The sequence below is a fragment of the Ailuropoda melanoleuca genome, chromosome 15, assembly GCF_002007445.2.
Source record: "Ailuropoda melanoleuca isolate Jingjing chromosome 15, ASM200744v2, whole genome shotgun sequence".
Taxonomy (NCBI): Eukaryota; Metazoa; Chordata; class Mammalia; order Carnivora; family Ursidae; genus Ailuropoda; species Ailuropoda melanoleuca.
The window spans coordinates 18012215-18035331 of record NC_048232.1 but is presented as its reverse complement, the minus strand read 5'-3'; the positions used below and the strand labels follow the sequence as shown (position 1 = coordinate 18035331).

Genomic DNA, 23117 nt, shown 5'->3' with positions numbered 1-23117 from the left:
CATGAAACTATGGACTAGCAAAATAGAGAGGTTTTTTTTGTTTTTTTTTTTTTTTTAATCAAAAGCTCAGTGACAGGATTCCTTTAAATAGGAATCCACAAGAACTGAGAATATGGATCAGGATACCCAAATCATTCCACATACATTTTTTTTCAGGAATATCTTGCAGTGCAGATTACAGCTATGCACTGAAGGAAATGGAGAGCAGAAGAAGAAGGGGAGGAACAGTCAAAATAATCGGATACAACCCTAGACTTGCTCCCTGCTATGCCTGCAATAAGGTCAGTGGGCTGTTTTGACCAAACAAATGAACAAAAGTATACCAGTTAAGCAATTGGATTTAGTGTGATAGCTACAGTCTGTGTTTGTTTCTGGAGAGAGTTAAGCAAATATGCATAATAGAAATACACCCTAGAAGACTATTTCACATCTTGAAAATCATTATTGTTTGTGAATTTCATATTCTAAAGTGATAAATTCTACCTATCTTGCTTTTCTTTTAGGGTTTAGGGAAATAAGCATTTTGTTGGATGTTGAGATCATGGTTTCAGAGACAAAAAGCTGGCAGGTACTGCTACAGATACATAATGCACAATTCACATGTGTGTTACCCAAAAACCACTACCTTTTTTTTTTTTTTAAGAATTTATTTATTTATTTGACAGAGATAGAGACAGCCAGTGAGAGAGGGAACACAAGCAGGGAGTGGGAGAGGAAGAAGCAGGCTCATAGCAGAGGAGCCTGATGTGGGGCTCGATCCCAGAACGCCGGGATCACGCCCTGAGCCGAAGGCAGACGCTTAACCGCTGTGCCACCCAGGCGCCCCCAAAAACCACTACCTTAAAAACATCATTGCATGCTGAATGTTCCATATTCCAACTTGACCAAAGAAAACAAGATCATGATGGAAATAAATGAGGGTGTTCTTGCCAAGCCTTGTGCTTAAAGAAAACATGTCAGCTTTAGTTACACTTCTGCTATCAGTGAGCGCTTCAAGGGGTATGTAGAAAAGTGACTTTTAAAAATTCTGATTTTTATACAGTTTGTCCACAGAGCAAATTCTTTACATTCACTATGTTCTCAAAGCTCCAATGAGCTAAGCGCCTTACTTACAAGATGAGACTATGAGCAATATGAATTCTACAAAAATTTTCCAATTAGTTAGTGAAAAATAGTCGATGAGGAAAGGGAGAAACTAAGCAAAAAGGCTCCAGAAAAGTAAAAGGGAAGTTGTTCTGCAACCCTTGGCTTTAGGACCCTTTCAACACAACCGCAGGCTGCTCTCTCCTACATCTGAGGCGGAAACAGTGACAATCGCCGATTTTGATTTAGAAAAGTAGTTGAGCTACAAGGGCTTACATCTGTTTGGATGACCTCGGGAGGACGGGCTTAAAACTCTGGATTTCAAGGAAGGCCACACACTTTCCAACTTCATATTTGTACCTGCGATCTTTAACAGGCTACCCTAATTCCAGACAGGTCCCTGACAAGACCTCAAATTCTACCCAAATCTACACCACCATTGCACATCTCACCACCTTCTTAATTAAAGATGCAAAATGAAAAATATGCTGGAGAACAAATATAAAATGAGCTCAAAGCCCAGTCCCAACACAATGTAGATTATTTTAAACTCTGTTCTCCCCTCAGTTATTCTTGTGTTAATTTGACCACGCAGCATGTGATGCACGAAATACTGGTAGAAACTGTCTTAACAGAAGCATCCCTGCTTAGACGGTCATTCTTCAATAACTTTCTCAGTTGAACAGAATCATTGTCTGGAGGATGGTGAGGGGAGACATCCTACGTGAACCTTAGTGAAGAAGAAAGACTTCTCAGAGTGCAGTACTGTAAAGAGATAATTAAAGCTTTGAGAAACTGTGCTCAGAAAAAAAGGCAAAGGACTGGAATTAGATTAAAAGAAAGCTGAAAAGCTATTTAGTAATATATAACCTTACGTATTACAGTGATTATTTTTTCTTTACTTACTAACCATCTCTAAAACAAATACAAGATTTTAAGTGAGGAAAGTTAGACAAAAATAAATGAGTGGGAAAGAGAGGGTGAAACCCCAGGTAAGCTAATCCACAAAAAACAAACAAAAAAACAAACAAACAAAAAACCACAAAAAAAAAAAAAAAGCAGCAGGCCAGAAGGTTTATATACTTGTTGGAGGTGGGCTACAAATTGTGCTCTAAGCTTTCAAGAAACCAAATTTTAAGAGGTAATGCATCTGGTCACTATTCACAATGTCCAGAAGAGAGCAACAAACTAACTCAGAAAAACAACTCTGTTATTAAGATACAAGATTTCTCTCTCTTTTTCTCTCTCCTCCTGCCCTCAGCTACTCAGGGAGCAGACACTCTGAAATGCATTGCATAGTACCACCATTCCCTCCCAAAACAGCCACGATGATAAATTTTATGAGACTGCTTTCATTTTTTTTTTTTTTTACTTTTTTTTAAAGCCTCCTTCAGTGTAGGTTCATGGCCTGAGGCCTGAGCACAACTGAATTCAAAAGTAATTTCACAAAGAACTAAAACTGTTTTAACTATTGAATAGTATTAATGTCCACCGAAAACACATCACCACTACATATGTGTGTGTACATATATATATGCATTTTCATGTATATATACACATACATTTATACACATACATTTATATACACACAACACACACACACACTGTACTTTAAGGTGTTAGATTAAGAACATGAGTAAAAATTCATTCAGAAACCAGAAGTATAGCTGAGCAATAGAATGAACTTTTTTAAAGTTCTATCTGGTAATAGAAACTTAAAGGTAAATATTATCCACCAGAAGCATCATGACAGTTCAGCAGACCTCTGGATCCTACTCTCTTGTTTTAAATGATTGATTCTGTAAAACCTGTCTATATATTCATTTCCAAGTTACTAATGGAAAAAGTCTTAAATAGGGTAAAAAAATATTTTTAAAAGTCTCCCAAGGTGACATTCAAGACAACAGTGCAGCTTGAACTATAATTCCATTCAGTTCAGTCAGTTCAACAGGTCTTTATTGCACGCGTGTGGGGTAGATGCCATGGGGGATTCAGAAATGAATGAAAATGGACCCTGACCTCAGTCTAAGGGAGTCTAAGGGAGTCTAAGGGAGTATATGAAAGAGATGCAGAAATGGGAAGGGAGAAGAAAAACAAAAATAACAACTCTTCCTCTAGCAAGCAGGGTCAAACAAGTGCCCTTGAAAAGGCAGAGAGTTCTCTGGAGGGTTCTAGGTGTCAGTGGAGATAAGCCTGTAGGGAAAAGTAGAAGACGGACAGATGGAGATGAATTAGGGAAGGAGGAGCCGGAGGAACAGAAAAGAGGGTACAGGGAGCATCAAGGAACCTCAGTTGATTAGAATGTTCAAAAACAGGGAGAGAGAGAAGCCAAACAGTAGGTCTAGTCCATATGACAATGGTCTCAAAGGTCATGGTGAAGAGAATGTGTTTAACATGGTAGGAAACAGCTCAAGACTTCAGATCTCATGATCACAGCTGTGGATCAATTCATTAATCTTCATAAACATACTGCTTCTACAATAGGAAATATCTTTTAGGAAGCAAAAAACAGAGACCAAAAGAATTGGAAAGAATCCATGTTGTCTATATCTTTGCAGGAAAGGATCCTAGGGAGAAGAAACCTGTTTGGAGCAAATTAGTATCTTCTATTACTAAGTTTTACTCAAGTACATACTACTTCATAAAAACCTGTTTCTGAAGGTCAAACTTAACAAGCATACACGCTGTCCTACTTAAAATAATTTTAAGTCTCTATGCAGATAGCCATGGACTAAAAATCTTACCCAACCTTAGACTTCAACTTGGATCTATTCTCTAGCGGAAAAAGACTCTCACATTTTGTGTTTTAAAAATTTTTGCAAGCAATCATGAGTCATTGATTGATTAAAGATCAACCTGCCCTTTGTTCATTAATCTGACCCACATGTACTGTATAGAGAATATTCACTTCTGCTATAATTTTCTGTTCTAGGTATATATCTAAACAGAAAATTTATACTAATGATGGTATGTCTCAACAGAGATACTCTCATAACAAACTCTACAAGTTAGTAATATTTCAAACTAAATCTTTTAACTCCAATGAAAGCAGAAAATAATAGAAAAATATCCCAATAGAGAAACACTAAAATAAATGTAAATGACCTGCTAAAAATAAACTATTTCTCTCTAGTACATGGCAATATTAGAAAGTTTAAATAGTGGAAATTCCATGGAGTCCTAAACTATTTTTGCTCTCTATATGGCAGCATTGAACTTCCTTGTTGCATTAAGTCACATTTAAGAGTAATAACCAGGCCAAAATAACTACTTAATTTTAGGGCTTTTGGCCTCATTTAAATTTTAGAATTCTTTGAGACATTAATACATCTTTCTCCTTTGACACTGTTACTAGACTGTTTTTCAATCAGTTTAGGATATAGAAATGAATGTATAACAATACAGAGAGGATTTCAGATTGATAGAACCTAGAATTATTCTAAGTTTATTTTTCTCTAAATATTGGTATTGAGAAAAACTATTTAGTATGGCAAGTACTTCTGAGAAATATGTAGATTACATTCATTCTTCAAAATAAATTCGTTATATGATAATGAACTTTTAATCATAAGAGAAACATTTAAAAGCTATTCTTGAGAATTCCACAATAATTTGTTAAAAATCTCCAACAATGATGCAAAACAGGTTATTTGGTTTTCTTCACTATAGAGAATATATTCAAAGTATAGATATTTACATGTAGGAGGTGGTTGAATGAATGGTTAATTTCAATGAACATGGGAAATAAACACTCATTATTACAAACTGCCACTCATTTATAAATGCTAAGTTGAAATATCAAAAAATATTGCCCATAAGAAAAAATATTGAAGATCATTGATCTGAGACATTTGGGAAAGAACGGGAAGGACAGGAGAAAATAGTTTCTCTGCCCTCTGGTGGCAATAAAATCAATTGCAGCATTTCTAAAGTAACGCATAATTAAATGTCCCTGTTATGAAATCAGTTTTTTCCCCCTGTGACAAAATGTCTGTGATAAAAATCCTGATTGCTGCATGGCAAATTTCAAGGCGGTTGGACTTTAAGAATTTCCCCATGTTGAACTTTTACCTAGACTATTTACAAAGGATGCTGTTTTTTTTTCTCTTTCTTTGCGATACTTTATATATTCAGTAGGCTAACCATTTAACTCCAAGATTACTCAACAACTATAAGTAGACTGAGATCCAGTAAAAAACTACTTCAGTTTGCAATAAATCTCCAACATATTTACCAAGAAATTTAAAACTATTCATTTTTAACTCAATCCTATAAATATATGGGTTTCTAGAGTAATTTTCCACCACAGATACTAGTTTATAATTAGTTTGTAACACCTGTACATTTATGTTGAACAATTTAGGTACTTTCTAATCCACAAAGCTTTTAATTATGTGGTGAATTTTAGAATGGAATGTTCACTTCATCCCCAATTTGAAAACTTAGAATAGAAAATGAATTGTATACATATTCTTTTCTCAGTAACATACCATTAATGAAAGCAGCTCAGAAAAAAAAAAATTGCTGACCTTTATTTTATTTATTTATTTTTTTTACTGTAAATGTATTATTTACTTCCAGTGCCAAAGAAGTTTTCAAATAAACAACTTGGGATGCGTTTTGGCACACATCTCTCTCTAATCTCCTTTGGGATGAAGTAAATTGTTCTCTTTAAGCATCTACTTATTCCATGAATGTGGAGATAGATACCATATCAATACCAGAAGGGGAAAGTCTTATTTTTTTAAGCCAATGAAATATATCAGAGAAATAAACAAAAAAGGATAACCTCCTGATATGACACCTACTAAAGAACAACCGATGTCCATTTATGCAGAACAAAATTGTATGTGACAAACCAACATAAGAACGTTGGAGTTTTAAAGCGTTTCACAGTTTTAAAAGTGTTGTAATCATATTGCCCCCTCCTCCCAACCCACACACCCCTCCAATCATAAATTGGAGCGCGGAGTCAGAATCTGTGCTTTCTCTGTAAGAATTTACACCAGGGGCAGAGACAGTGTTTTAGTGGATTTCTAGGTCTCGGATTGGTAAATTTCATTCAAGGAATTTCTCCAAGTTTCACCTCACCTGGAATCCCCAGGTGACCTCGGTAGCCTTCCATCTGCGACTTTCATGTTTGACATTTGTGGACACACGTATACTTTCTGAGGAAGCACTTACCACCACCACAAACCCCACCTTCAGAATTAAAACAAAGCAAAACCTTGATTATCCTAATCAGAAAGTTTGTTCTTTTTTTTTTTTTTTCTCTAAATGTTTTTGTTCATTTCACCTCCTCTGGAAGTCTGAGTTCACAAATTTCTGCCAAGGTCTCTCTCTCTCTCTCTCTCTGCCTGTTTATTCACTTTCTTCCCGAGGGGCAGAAATGGTGAGCAGGCTCTCAGTTCTCAGTGGACAGTGTCGCGGGAGCCACCTGGACCTCGGCTCAGCGACGCCTAGCCTAAGAGGGCCAGACGGCCTGGAGGGGCGGGGGGAGGGCTGCTCCACGGGCTCGCCGCTGGCCCCGGGGGCGCGGCTCCCGACTGGACGCACACCGGGCTGGCATCCGCCGGAGCAGGAGACACTGCCACTGGGAAGATGCAAAGACCAGGTCTCCCCATGGCGGCAATGCCAGGGCACTTGGACAAACCCGGGACACGTTCAGGCCTGTCTGCAAAGACCGCCGGCGGAGGACAATGGGGGCAGGGATTGGTCTCCAGAGGCGTGCCCACCCCACTCGTGCCGCCCCCACCCCTCCTCTGCTTCTCGCCGCACCTATCCCGCCCCACTTTCAAAGCCCGTTCTGCCCCAGACAGCGAAAGGGAGCTAAGGTGGGGATCGCCTAGGGAAGGAAGGTGCGGCCACAGTAAATTTTTCTCCAGCTAGGGGGGTGCCCTGCAACACCCGGCTGCCACCACGTCCCCCACCCACAGACCCCATCAAGCGCTCAGTTAGTTTGTCGCAGCAGCAGGGAAGCAGGAGGAGCCGGAGGGGAGACTGCCCAGGGATGCCAGTTCCTGGGAGAGATTATCCACAGAAGGAGGTTTCCTCTTACACACCAGAGCCCTCTCTGGGCGACTTGGGGAGACGGTACCACCCCCTGTAGCTCAGGTGAAGGAAGCCCGAAATCCTCAAGAAAACCCCCAGTCCCCTTCTCTAACCAACCCTCTTCTCCCCTTTCGGAAAGCCCAAGTTTAGCCGAAAAGCAATTGCAATAACTTTCCCAAGGGCAGACAGATAAAGTGGGGGTGGGTGGGAAGGGGGTGGGGAGGTGTTAGCGAGGTCTTCAGTTGCGCACAAAATCAACAAGCGAAAGTGCATCTTACCATTGATTTGGTTTCCAGGCTCCCCTTCAGTGAACTGAAACCGGTCCATTAAAAAGTGGCAAAGTAACACAACTCCTGCAGCGGCCAGGTCGGCCCTCGGGAACCTCGCCATGCCGCCGCCGCGACCTCCCTCCTCCTCCCCTCCAGTCCTTCCTAGGCTCCTTGTGCTCCGGGGCTCCGGGTGGGAGTGGGGACGATGGGGACGATGGGGCAAAGCTCTGCGGACCGGTCTTGGCTGAACCCGGAGGCCTTTGTAAATTTCGATGGGATTTCACACTCTGAAGCTTGGAAGAGAAAGAAGGGAGAGCGAGGGGGAGTGCAGTTCTCTCTGGACCTCCGGGTCTCTCTTCGCAACTTGCCACAACACTCGTAGCCCTCACCCCAGACACAGGACAACTGCGGGCAGGAAAGGCCACTTGCAGCCGGGTCTCGCAAACTCTCGGTTCCGCACAGGCAGCGCCACCCGGGTGCCCGGAGACAGTGACTTCCAAGACCCCGCGATACGCTCCACTGGGTTCAAAATAGATCTAATTCCACAGCAAAGCGGCTGCCTTCTCCAAATCCAAGAGGGCTGTCGGCTCAGAAGGAACTTTCCCCAGTGTTGGGATGGCCCCCGCGGGAGGTTTGGGTTTGCGGGAAGGGGGTTAATGTGGGCTGCGAAACCCCTCCGACAAGTTTTTCTTCTTTTCTTCGCCCGACGCAGGGCGCGCGTCCTTTCTCGCAGCGGGAGGGATGGGCAGCCCTGAAGAGCAGAGCCCAGGGAAGGCTAGGGCTGCAGCAATCAGAGGTCCGAAGCCAGGGGGGGAAAAATGAGTGTTTAAAAAAAAAGAAAATAAGGGGAGAAAAAAGGAAGAGGAAGAAGAAAGGAATGGGGGGCGGGGGGAGTCAGGCCAAAATCTATCGGGAAAGGGTTCCTCCTGGCTCAGAAGGAGGTGGCCACAAGCCCCGCCGAGCCCCGGGAGTTTGGTGGCGGAGGAGGCGCCGCCGCCGCCGAGCTCCCCCGCGCTTCTGCTCCACACTTTGGGGAGGGAAGGCAGTTCGCAATTTGCCAGAGCTGCCGCTGCACCCTCCTCCCTCCTGCCTCCTCCCTCCCCCTCGCTCCTTCAGGCTTCTCCCACCTTCCTCCCCGAAACCCGCAGCTAGCACCGACCTGTCCAATGGCAGCACTTTCCTCGGCGCTGGCAGAGGAGTCGCCGAGAGATTAAACTGGAGGAGCAAAGCAAGGGGGAGTGAGAGGGCAACTCCAGCCCGGCGCGCCCCCAGCAGCCGGCTGCCCGGAGAGCCGGGAGAGCAGGCGAGGAAGGCGAGCTAGGAGGGGAGCGCCGGGCTGCACCTCCGCGCCGCCGGGGCGCCATCCTGCACCTCTTGGCCTTTACAGCCCCGCCAACGACGCCTTCGCCCACCTGGCCCCCAGGCCGCCTTCGCACACGGCTGCAGGGGAATCTCGGCCCCGCACCATACTCAAAAGATGCCAGCCGCTGGCGGGGTCTTCCTGGGCACCTAAAGGGTTAATTACAGTTCGCCATGCCCGGGAGGACTTGTGTAGCAGTGGTTCGAGTGTGAAGAAAGCAAACCCGAGCGAGTTCAGCTACAGACCCCGAGAAACCCCTTTGGACCCCAGACCCTCAAGACGGGAGGAGGAAGGTAGCGCGCGGGAGCGTGGTCCCGCTGCCGCTGCAGCTTTGTAAAGTGTCCGCCCGAGGGAAAGCGAGAGTTTAAAGAAACAGGAGGCCCATTGAATTTCCAACGGCGGCTTTAACAGGCATTTGCTTGCTAGTTTGTTTTGTTTTTCCGGCTCCGGGATGTGCTTCGAAATTAACCCTTCCCAGCCCTCGCACTAATTTACATCTTATTTTGCTTAACCTCATTTTAGACCAATACAAAGAAAGGTTGCAAAGCGTATTGGTTAAAAATATAGATTCTAGAACCAGACTGCCTGGGCTGGAATTCCACCTCCTCCCACTAAAAAGCTGTATGACTTTGAGCAATTAATCCCATAGTGTCTCAGTTCCTCATCCATCAAATGGGGAGAATTATCGTAATGCCCTTATAAGGTTGTATTGAATTCAATGAGTTATTACTGGATACTTAAAGAACTGAAAACAATGCCTGTGCAAAGAACAAGAGTTTCTGTTTCTTAAGAAAAACAGGAGAGGGAGAGGAGGGTCCTCAATGAAGAGTTTGCTTCACTGTTCTTAAATTCAAAAAGTCCTATTAGTCTATTCTTGCCCACTCTATTCCATGCTCTGAAGAGTTTATGGATGCTATTAATGGGCACCTGTGAAAATGAACAAAAGCAACCTAATTCAAAATGGGGTCAGTGGCAATGAAGGGAGGGTTCTCACTCACCACACACCACTCTTTGGAGCTTCCTTTACATACCCCAGCAGGAAGAAGCTTACTTTACCTACCCTGGGAAGAAGAAGAAAGATTTTCTCCTTGCTCAGCAATAACCTTGAAGAGAAGCTGCCACAGTCAGCCAATGAGAAGCAACCTTGAACCCTTGCTCTTCTCCAATAAACCTTCTCTGGATAAAACCGAATCCCTCCTGCCCTCCATAAAAGCCAGCTGCTGTCCTTTGTTCTTCAGACTTGCCTATGGTTTATCATAGCTTGTAGGTCCCAAATTGCAATTTCCCTCTAATTTCCAAATAAACTTTTCTTTGCTGGTTAAATAACTGGCAATTTTATTTTTAAGGTTGGCAGACCTTAATTTTGTCTCAAGACCCACTGAAAGTGGATCCAGATAATCAAAAAACTCTGCTAATTTGATGCAGAAAGAATGGCTCTCTCATGGTTACTTCGCTGGTGAGAAGGGAAACAGGAAGTGCAACATGTTTTTCATAATCTAGTACTCAATTGGCTATTTAAATCAGAAATATATATGTATATAAACATGTTACCTATATACACTTTATTATTCTAAGGCCTTTGCTCTCTCCTGAGCGGTCTCATGACTGGTTGATTTCCTCCTCACCATACTTACAAAATCTGATTCTTTTATTTCTGCTCAACTGAGTTTTTAAATTCTGTGTAACATTACAACCAAATCTGAGTACCTGAGATGCTTATCTGTTTAACATTAAGTTGGAAAACAATTTTCTAATCAAAATTTGGTTGTTGTTTAATCAATGTTGACTTTTTTATCTACATCCCTAGTGAGGTCACCACTTCACGAATCCATATAGAAAGCTCCCTAAAATGTTCTGTACAAGTCCAATTCCCATTATATGCAAATTATAAGAAATCCAGGAGAAGCCAGCTCAAGAAAGCATTACTTATTTTAGTCTGGGATATTGCCCTCTACAGTAGGAAAAAAAAAAAAAGGTGTTTCCTCTTTTTTTGTTTTTCTTCTTCTTCTTTTTTTTTTTTTTTGAGGTGAATCAAGTTCCTATTTCTCCCTAGTATAATTTTCTTTCTTTTTTCTTTTATTATTATATGCAAATTTTTGTTTGTTGTCAGCAATGCTTTGCCCTCCTGATTGAAGCTATATACCTTAAATGGCAAATTTGACGCCAAACACTGAAAAGAAGCCCAGTGGTAATTCAGAGTGACTCTGGAAAGGTTTTTTATGTGTTTTGTCTATCATTGGTGCCGTTTAATTGTTCCGCTTTACTCATATGATCTTATTCTGAAGAGTCACCCACATAGAAAATACTTAGGTATGGGAGGCAATATAGGTAAGCAAAAATCAATGATGCGTGATTATTTTAATGCCCAGAGCTAAGAGAGAACATCATAAACACAGGATTTAATGTTTTAACACCATAAACGCAGGATTTAATGTTTTGCCTTAGATATCAATTGTAAATCACTTATATGTAAATATATATTACCTTTACATTATAATAAACAGCAAATAAATAAAGCATATGTAGAACAGTATATTCAGAGTGAAATGGAAGAAGCTCATTACTCATATAATCCTTTTTAATTAAAAGCAGTATATTTTGTGGTCTAAATGATTTCAGTTTGTGGTATACCTTGCACCAGGGTATTACTGTCTATCTCAACTTCATGGAGACAAATTAAGGTGTCTCTGAAAAAAGTTTCATCTTCCATCTAACTTGAAAGAAGAGTTATAATGAATGAGGCTCATTTCTATTTACTCTAGATATAAGAACTGAATTGCTGACCCACTAACTTAATTTTATCTAACCTCTCAAGGAATAAATCAATCAGGAATCTCGAAGGAGTAATACTTGGGTTCTTTGTCCATGACAAAGATCTGGAATTCACTCTCCTCTAAGGCCTTAAGATCATATATCAGAATCATCATCAATCATCATCAACACACAGAACTTTAAGCAGACCCAAGCTAACGTCTATAGATTTCCAATCTGTTTGCAACCCTTTATTTACACCAACCTTCAGGAAGATTTCTACACCTTCCAAGTGCAGTACTATCTGTATAAAGGTAATTACGATCATCTATCTCATCCCACGTCCAACTCTAACATTGCTGTGTTTCCAAGGACCTATCCTAAATTGAAACTTGGCTAACAGGATACTCAGGAAAACATCATGCTTACTTGGAAAAAACAAAATGTAATGCAGTCTGTGGAGTAGTTAGCATTTATTACACTCTATTATTATTTCAAGAAATCGTTCTTGTCCGTTTTAGTAAGATTTGTTAAAATTTTCTACAATTTGGTCAAATAAAGGGACATTGCTATTAGTGGCTTTCTTTTACTTGGTCCTCAGCTAATATTATGGCCTTTTCCTCTAGGTCTCTGGCATTTCCTGTTCCTCTTCATTTGATAGGGCTAATTTTTTGATCTCTGACACAAAATTACAAGACTCATTTGTTCATCTTGGCTGACTTCTGCTCTCAGAATCAACCAGGATTTCATTATACTGTTGATGGATATTTCACCTTTTTCCTCTTTTATAGTTTTAGGTAAAAAATTTATGACTAGAGTATTTGTTGAATCAAGTAAGTATTTAAAAAAAATCACCTAACAGCTAACATCACTCTTTTTTTACAGAAACAGTTAGCAGGAAGAATACTTAATGCCCTTTCTCCTCAAATCAATACTACATTTACTATTTAGATGAAATTAACAACATAATTATATTTTAATTATATTTTGCTCATTCATAATGAAATAATACATTGCATTAAAATTTCATTCAGGTTTGTATGTCTTTCTTCTAAATCTTAATAAGCTAAAGCTTTCTTAATCAGTAAATAGCAAAGTACAAAAATGGGCAACTTGAAGTAGCAGAAAAACTATTAAAATGGATTATTAAAAATCATGAAAAAGAGTAGGAGCATTATCTTACATTTCTTCTTCAGTAGCAATAATGTGCAATAGAAGCATAGTTCTTATTTACTCCTTAACTGTACTCAAAGATGAGTTAAAATCCTGTATTTTTCAAGAAAAAAGGAAAATGGGCAAATGCTCAGCAAGCACTTAGTGAATTACGAAATGAAATAAACATGTTAAAGAATATTCTGCACAATGCCTAATAATGGAGCACATGGAAAGGCTCCGAAAATGTTGATTGTTGTGGAAATCGTTGCTAGCCTTATATACTATCCAGATTTTTCTGAACTGATGAAAGTGTCTGAAGTACAGGAAATATGTATCCCAAGTATCAGCCCCAGCAGCAGTCATGCTTCTGCAGAGCCCCTGGTGGAGGCCATCGCTCCTGGCACAAATCACAGGTGCTCTGTACCACACATTGCCACCACTGCTGATCTTCAGTCCTGATGTTTTGTTCTGCATTTCCTTTACTCACCTTGCATTCATCTTGTCTTCTTGTCCTATTAATTTTTTTAAATTTTCATCTTTACTATATGAATTTTACTGATGTATATTTCACATAATTTAATATTAACCCTTTTAAAGTGTCTAATACAATGGTTTTTAGTATATTCACAACGTGGTGAAATCAAAGCAATCATCTAATTCCAGAACATTTTCATCACCTGAAAAGAAGCCCTATTCCCGCTAGCAGTTCCTCCCTAGTCTCCTTTCCCCTCAATCCCTGACAACCGCTAATCTACGTTGTTTCTATGGAATTCACATAATGGAATCTACAGTAAGTGGTCTCTGGTGTCTCACTTCTTTCACTTGGCATGTTTTCAAATTTCGTCCATGTTGTAGCTTTTTTACTGGCAAATAATATTCCATTGAAGGGATCTACTACTTTTTTATATCCATCAGTTGATGAACATTTGAGTTGTTCCCACTTTTGGGCCATTATGAATAATGATGCTATGAACATCCATGTACTATTATTACAATTTGTAGGGACATATGGTGATAATGGTAACTCTGTGTGACACTGACAAATTGATTTCCACAGTGGCTCCACCTTTTTACATTCTCAGCAATGTATGAGAGCCCCAATTTCTCGTCATTCTCACAGACACTTATTATTTTCTATTTTAAAAATATATAGACACCATCCCAGCTGGCATGAAGTGGTATCCCTTTGTTGTTTTTGATTTGTATCTCCCTAGTACTTATTAATATTGAGCCTCTTTTCATGTGCTTATTGGGCATTTGTATTTCTTCTTTGGAGAGCTCTCTATACAAACCCTTCCCCCCTCCCCCATTTAAATGGGATGTTTTCATTGCTGAGTTGTAAAAGTTCTTTCTACATTCTGGATACTAGGCTCTCATCAGATATCTGAATTGCGAACATTTTCCCCCATTCTGTGAAATGTTGTTTCACTTTCTTGGTAATATCTTTTGATTCACATTGTTTCATGAAGTCTAATTATATATTTCCATTGGTTATTTTTGCTTTTGGTGTCATGTATTGGAAACTCATGCCTGGGTGGGGAGAAGGAAACCCATGCCTAATCCAGGATCATGAAGATTTACACCTCTGTTTTCTTCTAAGAGTTCTCTTGTTCCAGCTCTTACATTAAGGTCTTTTATCCATTTTGTTTAAATATTTGTATACAGTGTAAGGAAAGGGACTAAAATTACTCTTTCGAATATGGATAAAAAATTGTCTCAGCCATTTGTTGACAATATTATTGTTTTCTCATTGAATGAACTTGGCATCGTTGTTGAAAATCGATTGGCCATAAATACATGGAGTTTGTATCCTCTCAATTCTATCCTGCTGACCTGTATGTCTAGCCTAGTGCCAGTACCAACCTATTCTGGTTACTGTACAAAAATGGTAGTTGGAATTTTGGTAGGGATTCCATTTAATCTGTAAATTTATTTGGAGACTACTGCCATCCTGACAATATCAAATCTTGCAACCCATTTACATGGGATGCTTTTCCCCTTACCTCTCAGTCTTCTTTACTTTCTTTCAAAATTGTTTTGCAGTTTCAGTGTACTAGACTTGCACTTATTTGCTATGTTTATTCCTGTTTTAATATTTTTGATGCTATTATAAATTGCATTGTTTTCTTAATTTCATTTCTGGATTGTTCATGGCTAGTATATTAGTTTGTCAAGGCAGCCAAAACAAATTGCCACAGACAGGATGGCTCAGACAACATAAATTTATTTCTTCACAATTCTGGAGATGAGAAGTCCAAGATCAAGATATCTGCAGGTTTGGTTTCTTCTCAGGGCTCTCTCCTTAGCTTACAGCTTGCCACTTCTCTCTACGTCCTCATATGGTCTTTGTTCCATGCAAGTACATCCCTGGTATCTCCCCGTGTGTCCAAATTTCCTCTTTTTATGAGGACACGAGTTAGGTTGGATTAGAGCCAGGGGTGCCTGGCTGGCTCGGTTGTCAGAACATGCAACTCTTGATCTCAGCGTTATAAGTTCGAGCCCTATTGGGTGTAGGGATTACTTAAAAATAAAATCTAAAAAAAAAAAAAATTGGATAAGGGCCTACCCTACAGACCTCATTTTACCATAACATTCTTTTTAAACGACCTATCTCCAAATACAGTCACATCCTGAAATACTAGGATTAGGATTTCAACATATGAATTTGAGGGGGTGGGATAAAATTCAGCTGATAACAGAGTATATGGCAACAGAATTGATATTTGCTTATTGTTTCTGTATCCTGCGGCCAACCTTGTTGAATTCATTCATTAGCTCTAAATAGTTTTTATACGTATATATTCTTTGGAGTTTTCTCTATGTAATATCATGCCATGGCAAATATACTTGAACATCTTCCTTTCCAATATGAATGCTTTTTATTTTGTTGCTAATTACCCTGGCTAGAACTTCCAGGATAACGTTGAGTAGAAATGTTGAGACATCTTGTTTTTGATCTTAAAGAGAAAGCTTTAGGTCTTTCTCCACTATATATTATGCTACTCGTGGGCTTTTCGTTGGTGCCCTTTATCAAGTTGAGTGTGATAATTTCGATTCCTAGTTTGTTGAGTATTTTTATTATGAATAGGTGCTAGATTTTGTCAGATTCCTTCTTCTATATTTGCTGATATGAGTGTGCATTTGTTCCCTTTATTCTTTAGTATTACATTGCATGTTTTTCGTATGTTGAACAAACCTTGCATTCGTGAGATAAATTCCACTTAGTAATGGGGTAGACTACTTTTACTAAGATTCTGTAATGAATTTTCTAGTGTTTTTTGAGGATTACTGCAATCATACCCCTCAGGGGTATTGGTCTGTTTTTTTCTTTTCTTGGGTTGTCTTTGTCTGATTTGGTATCGGGATAAAACAACTCATAGAATGTGTTAGGAAGCATTCCATTCCCTTCTATTTTTCAGAACAGTTTGAAGAATTGCTATTAACTTTTTAAACACTTAGTAGAACTCACCAAAGAAACTACCTAAGTCTGGGTTTTTCTTTGTGGAAAGTTATTTTGATTACTAATTCAATGTTTTTACTTGTTTTTAGTCTGTTCAGATTTTCTATTTCTATCAATGTCTGTTTTGGTATTTTGTGTCTTTTTCAGTTCTTCATTTGTTAGCTAATTTGTTGGCATACAATTGTTCATAATATTCCCTTATAACTTTCGTTATTTCAGTAAGTTTGGTTGTAATGACCACTTTTTTATTACTGATATTAGTAACAAATCTCTCTTTTATTATTAATCAATGGAGCTAAGGGTTTGTCAGTTTTGATCATTTGAAAAGAAACTTTTGGTTTTGTTGATTTTCTCTATTTTTCTCTATGTTTAATATCCTCTCTTTCATTTATTTCCCTCTAATATTTATTATTTACTTCATTCTGTCTCCTTTGGGTTTAGCTTGCTTTCTTTTTCTAATTTCCTATGGTAGAAAGTTAGATTATTTATTTTTGATATTCACTGTTTTTGCCTTTATTGAGACATACTGACATATAGCATTGTGTAAATTTAAGGTATACAATGTGATGATTGGATACAAGTATATATTGAGAAATGTTTACCACTATAAGATTAATTAATACATCTGTCACACCTCACAGATTTACAATTTTGTTATTATGATAAGGATATTTAAGATATATTCAATTAGCAATTTTCAATATACTATACAGTATTGTTGGCTGTAGTCACCAAGTTTTACATTAGATCCTCAGAACTTAGTCCTCTTATAACTAAAAACTGTATACCCAATACTGATTATCTTCCTCATTTTCCCTAACACTCATTTTCTGGCAATGATCAATCTACTCTCTGTTTCATAAGTTTTGATTTTTAAAATTTCACATATAAGTAGACTCACATTATTTGTCTTACAGACTTATACCACTTCGCATAATGCCGTCAAGATTCATCTATTGCAAATGGCAAGATTTTCTTCTTTCTTAAGGCTGCATAATATTCCATTGTGTATGTGTGTACATATATGCATGTATATATACATACAACATTTCCATTATTCGTCCATTAATTAACAGACATTTAGGTTGTGACTATATCTTGACCATTGTGAACAATGTTGCAATGAACATGGGGGTGAAGATATCTCTTGAAATCCTGATTTCATTTCCTTTGGATATATATCCTGAAGTAGAATGGTAGTTCTCTTTTTAATATTTTAAGAAGCCTCCATACTGTTTTCATAATGAGTATTCTAATTTATATTCTCACCAACAGTGCACAAGGGTTCCATTTTCTCCATATCCTAGCCAACACTTGTCATTTGCCTTTTTTTTTTTAGACTTCTATTTGAGAGAGAGAAAGAGAGAGAGAGAGAGAGCATGAGCAGAGGGGAGGGGCACAGAGGAAGAGAGAAGCAGGCTCTCGCTGAGCAGGGAGCCCACCCCCCGGGGGTTAATCCTGACCTAAGCCAAAGGCAGATAGTTAACCAACTGAGCCACCCAGGAACCCCTCATTTGCCTTTTTGATAAAAGCCCTAACAGGTATGAAGGGATATCTTATTGTTTTGATTTTCATTTCCCTGATAATTAGTGATGTTCAGCACCTTTTCAGGTACCTGTTGGCCATCCGTATGTCTTCTTAGGAAAAATGTCTACTCAAATCCTTTGCACATTGTTCTCGTTATTTGTTTTAGGTTTGTTTTTTGTTGTTTTGCTAATAAGTTGTATGACTCCATTATATATTTTGGATATTAACCCCTTATCAGATATATGGTTTACAAATACTTTCTCCCCTTCCATAGGTTGCCCTTTCGTTTTGTTGATCATTTCTTTTGCTACACACAAGCTTTTTCACTTAATGTAGTCCCACTTGTCATTGTTTTATTTTGTTGCTTGTGCTTTAGATAACATTTCCAAAAAATCATTGCCAAAACCAATATCAAGAAGATTTTTCTCTATGTTTTCTTGGAGTTTTATAGTTCCAGGTTTACATTTAAGTCTTTAGTCCATATCCAGTTAATTTTTGTAAGATAGGTATCTAGTTTCATTCTTTTCATGTGACTATCCAGTTTTCCCAGCCCCGTTCACTAAAGAGACTTTTTTTCATTGAGTCTTCTTGGATCATTTGTCAAATACTAGTTGACCATACATGTGCAGGCTTATTTCTGGGTATCAGCCATGTTCCATTGATCTATGTGTCTATTTTTATGCCAGTGCAATACTGTTTTGATTACTATAGCCTTGTAATACAGTTTAAAATCAGGATGTGTGACACTTCCCTCGGGCTTTGTTCTTTTTTCACAATTGCTGTGGCAGTGTGGGGCCTTTTGTGCTTCCATATGAATTTTAGGATTGTTTTTTCTATTTCTGTGAAAAAGGCTACTGGAATTTTGCATTGAATCCATAGATGGCTTTGGAAATTTTTAATAATGTTAATTCTTCTGATCCATAAACACAAATTAGCTTTCCACTTATTTGTGGCTTCTTCAATTTCTTTCATTCATGTCATAGTTTTCAGTGCATAGATCTTTCACTTGATTTACTGCTAAGTATTTTTTTGTTTTTGATGCAACTGTACATAGATTATTTTCTAAATTTATTTTTACAGATAGTTTATCATAAATATATAGAAATGCATCTGATTTTGCATGTTGAGTTTGTATTCTAAAACTTTACTGAATTTATTAGTTCTCACAGTTTTTTGGTGGAGTCTTTAAAATTTTCTATACGCAAGATTACGTCAGAGACAACTTTACTTCCTCCTTTATGACTTGGATGTCTTTTATTTATTTTTCTTGCCTAATTTCTCTTAGGACATCTACTACTATGTTGAATAGAGTCACAAAAGTAGGCACCATTGTTTTGTTCCTGCTCTTAGAGGAAGAGCTTTCAATTTTTCACCATTGAGTATGATATTAGCTATGGGCTTATTGTATATGACCTTTCTTATGTTGCAGTATGTTTCTTCTATATCCACTTGTTGAATTTTTATTATGAAAGGATGTTGAATTTTGTTAAATGCTTTTCTGCATCTATTGAGATGATCATATGATTGTTACCTTTCATTCTATTAATGTGGTATATCATATTTACTGATTTGCGTACAGTAATCATCCTTGCATCCCAGGGATAAATCCCACTTGATCATAGTATGTTTCTTTTAATATGCTGTTGAATTCAGTTTGGTAATATTTTGTTAAGAATTTTGCATCTATATTCATCTGTGATTTTTGTCTGTAGTTTTCTTGTAGTATCCTTATTTGGTTTTGTTTTCAGGGTAAGGCAAACCTCTTAATATGAATTTGAGAGTGCTCCCTATTCTTCAATATTTAGAGGAGTTTGAGAATAATTGGTGTTAATTCTTATTTAAATGTTTGGTAGAATTCACTGGTGAAGCCCTCTGGTCCTGAGTTTTTGTTGTTGTTGTTGTTGTTGTTGGAAAATTCTTGATTATTGATTCAATCTCTTTATTTATTGATCTATTCAGATTTTCTATTCCTTCATTATTTAGACTCGGTAGGTTGTATGTTTGTAGGAATTTACCCATTTCTTCTAGGTTGTCCAATTTGGTGGCATATAATTGTTCATAGCAATCTAGTATGTCCCTTGTATTCCTGTGCTATCAGCTGTAATGTCTCTTCTTCAATTTCCAATTTTTTTGAGTCCTATCTATTTCTTGGTGAGTCTAGCTAAAGGTTTATCAGTTTTGTTATCTTTTTTAAAAATAGCTCTTAGTTTAAATGCTCTTTTTAAATTTTTTTTCTATTCTGTAGTTCATTTATTTTTGTTTTGATATTTGTCTAACTTTGGTCTTATTTTTCTTTTTCTTTTTTCTCAAATTACAAAGTTAGAGTATTTGTTATCTTTCTTTTTTCTTCATATAGGCATTTATCACTATAACCTTCCCTCTTAGAACTGCTTTTACTACATCCCATAAGTTTTGATCTGTTGTGCTTCCGTTTTCATTTGTTTCAAGATATTTTTGGATTTCCTTTTTGATTTCTTCTTCAACCTATTAGTTTTTCAGCAGTGCGTTGTTTAATTTCCTCATATTTGTTAATTTTCCAGTTGTCTCCCTGTCATTGATTTCTAGTTTTTTACCATTTGGTTGGAAAAGACACTTAGCATAATTTCAGTTTTTAAAAAATTTGCTGAGACTTGTTTTGTGACCTAACATATGATCCCTTCTGGAGAATGTTCCATGTGTGCTTGAGAGGAATGTATATTTTGCTGCTATTAGAAGAATTGTCCTATATATAGCTGTTAGTTTCCTTTGATCTATAGTATGGTTCAAGTCCAATATCTATCCATTGTTGAAAGTGGAATATTGAAATCTCTTATTATTGTTGTATTATCTATTTCTTCCTTCAGATTTGTTAGTATTTGCTTAATATGTTTAAGTGCTCTGATATTGTGTGCATGTGTATTTATAATTAGTATATCTACTTGATGAATTTATCCCTCTACCATTATATTGTCTATTATAATTTTTGCTTTAAGAAATATTTTGTCTAATACATGCATCTGTTCTTTTGGTTTCCATTTCCATGGACTATCTTTAACTATCCTTTCACTTTAAGCCTGTATTTATCCTTAAATCTGAAGTGACTCTCTTTGTAGGCAACATATAGTTGGGTTTTGTGTTTTTACCCATTCAGCCATTCTATACCTTTTGACTGGAGAATTCAACCAGTCCACTTACATTTAGAGTAAATATTGATATGTAAGGATTTCTTATACCATCTTAATTGTTTTCTGGCTGATCTGTAGTTCCTTTCTTTTCTTGCTGCCTTTGTGATTTGATGATTTTCTGTAGTGGTAGACTTTGATTCCTTTCTCTTTACCTTGTGTCTATCTACTATAGGTATTTGCTTTGTGGTTATCCTGAGACTTACATAAAACATCTTATAGATACAACAGTGTATTTTAAGTTTTTACCAACTTAACTTAGATCATGTACAAAAACTGCTCTTTTATTTCTCCAGCCATATCTTATGTGTTCATGTCACAAAATTTACATCTTTTTTATATTGTATATAAATTAACAAATTATTGTAGATATTGATATTTTTAATAATCTTTATGCTAGAGTTAAGTCATTAACACACTACCCTGTTACAACATCAGAGTATTTTGAATTTGTATTTGCTGGGAAAGTTTTTATTTCACCTTCATTTCTGAAGCACAGCTTTTCCAGATATTCTTTCTTAGTTGGCATATTTTTCCTTTTAGGACTTTGAATGTATTATTCCAGTCACTCCTGACCTGTAATGTTTCTGCTGAGAAACCCACTGATAGCATTATGGAGGGGGTTCTCTTGTAAGTCACAAACTTCTGTTATTACATTTAAGATGCTCTCTTTCTTTTATTTTTGACAGTTTTGTTATAACACGTTTTGGAGACAATCCCTTTAAATTTAATTTATTTGGGGACCTATGAGCTTCATGAACTTGGATGTCCAAATCTCTCCTCAGATTTGTAAGTTCTCAGCCATTATTTCTTTAAATAAGCTTTCTACTCTTTGCTTTCTCCCTCTCTTCTTCTTCCGGATCTCTAACAATGCATAGATTGTTTCTCTTATCAGTGTCCTATAAGTCCCAGGTGATTTCTTCATTACTTTCCACTCTTTTTTTTTTTTTTTGATCCTCAGACATAACAACTTCAAATGATCTCTCTTTGAGTTCACAGATTCTTTCTTCTGCTTAATCCAGTTTGTTATTGAAGCTCTCTACTGAATTCTTCAGTCATTGTAGCCTTCATTTAAAAATTTCTGCTTGGTTTTTTGTTTTCTATCTCTTTGTTGAACTTCTCATTTTGTTCTTGTACTATTTTCCTGATTTTGTTAAATTATTTATCTGTGTTCTCCTATAGCCCTCCAAACATCATTAGCACAATTATCTTGAACTATTTGCCAGGCAATTTATATATCTCCATTTCGTTGGGGTCAGTCACTAGTTTATTCTATTCATTTGATGGTGTCATGTTTCCAATTCTTTGTGATTCCTATAGCTTTGTTAGGCTATCTATGCATATGAAGAAGCAGTCACCTCTTTCAGATTTCATGGGTTAACTTTGGTAAAGAAATATTTTCACCTGTGGGTGGGGGCATGCTGGAATATGTTGTGACCCTTGGTTTCATGGTGTAGAACACCAAGTGCTGGGCATGTGATACCTCTGGGTCCATAGGTGAGTGTGTGATGACTTACTGGCTCAAAACAATGTGGTCCACAGCACTGACAAAAGCAGGATCCCAATGAGAGCTGTGGAGGTCCCCATTGATAGCAAAGGCTACTGGTGCCCTCAGCAACACCTCCAGTTCCAGTAATTGGGGACCAGAAGTCAACAATGTTGGCTGGAGTTGGTGATGTGCACGTGGTTGGCTGTGGGGACCAGGACTGGCTGGAAACACATACTTAGCGGTGTTTATTTGCTCATTTGATCGCTCATTTGTTTTGTTTCTTAAATTCCACATGTGCATGAAGTCATATGATATTTGCCTTTCTCTGACTTACTTTACTTAGCATTATAAACTCAAGGTCCATCCATGTTGTCAAAAATGCCAATTTCATTCTTCTTTATGGTTGAGTAGCATTCCTGTGTGTATGTGTGTGTGTGTGTGTGTGTGTGTGTTTATATCTCACACCCTCTTTATTCATTGATCTACTGATGGACACTTAGGTTGTTTCCACATCTTGGTTATTATAAATAATGCTGCAATAAAGATAGCAGTGCACATATATTTTCAGATTACTGTTTTCATGTTCTTTGGATAAAAGTCCCAAAGTGGAATAGCTTGGATTTTACGGTAGATCTGTTTTTAATTTTTTGAAGAATTTCCATACTGGTTTCCAGAGTAGCTGCACCAATTTACATTCCCAAAAAGAGTATACAAGCGTTTGTGTTTCTCCACATCCTCTCCAACATTTGTTATTTCTTGTCTTTTGATAATAGCCATTCTAACAGGTGTTAAGATGTTACCTCATTGTGGT

General features: G+C 37.8%; 1 protein-coding gene across 2 annotated transcripts in view; it reads right to left on the bottom strand.

Annotated features, from left to right (window-relative positions):
* The window catches only part of PLXDC2 (plexin domain containing 2), a 450758-nt gene extending 441689 nt beyond the window's left edge, over positions 1-9069 (bottom strand). The window contains exons 1-2 of one of the 2 annotated variants that reach the window (XM_034644245.1): positions 8563-9069; positions 7413-8184 (exon numbers count right to left, since the gene is read on the bottom strand). In XM_034644245.1, coding sequence (XP_034500136.1) covers positions 7413-7524 — 112 coding nt within the window. In that variant the 5' untranslated portion in view covers positions 7525-8184; positions 8563-9069. Of the gene's footprint in view, positions 1-7412; positions 8532-8562 lie in introns of those variants that run through there. The other variant, XM_034644246.1, reaches the window with a different exon arrangement.
* Positions 9070-23117: the final 14048 nt, after the last annotated feature.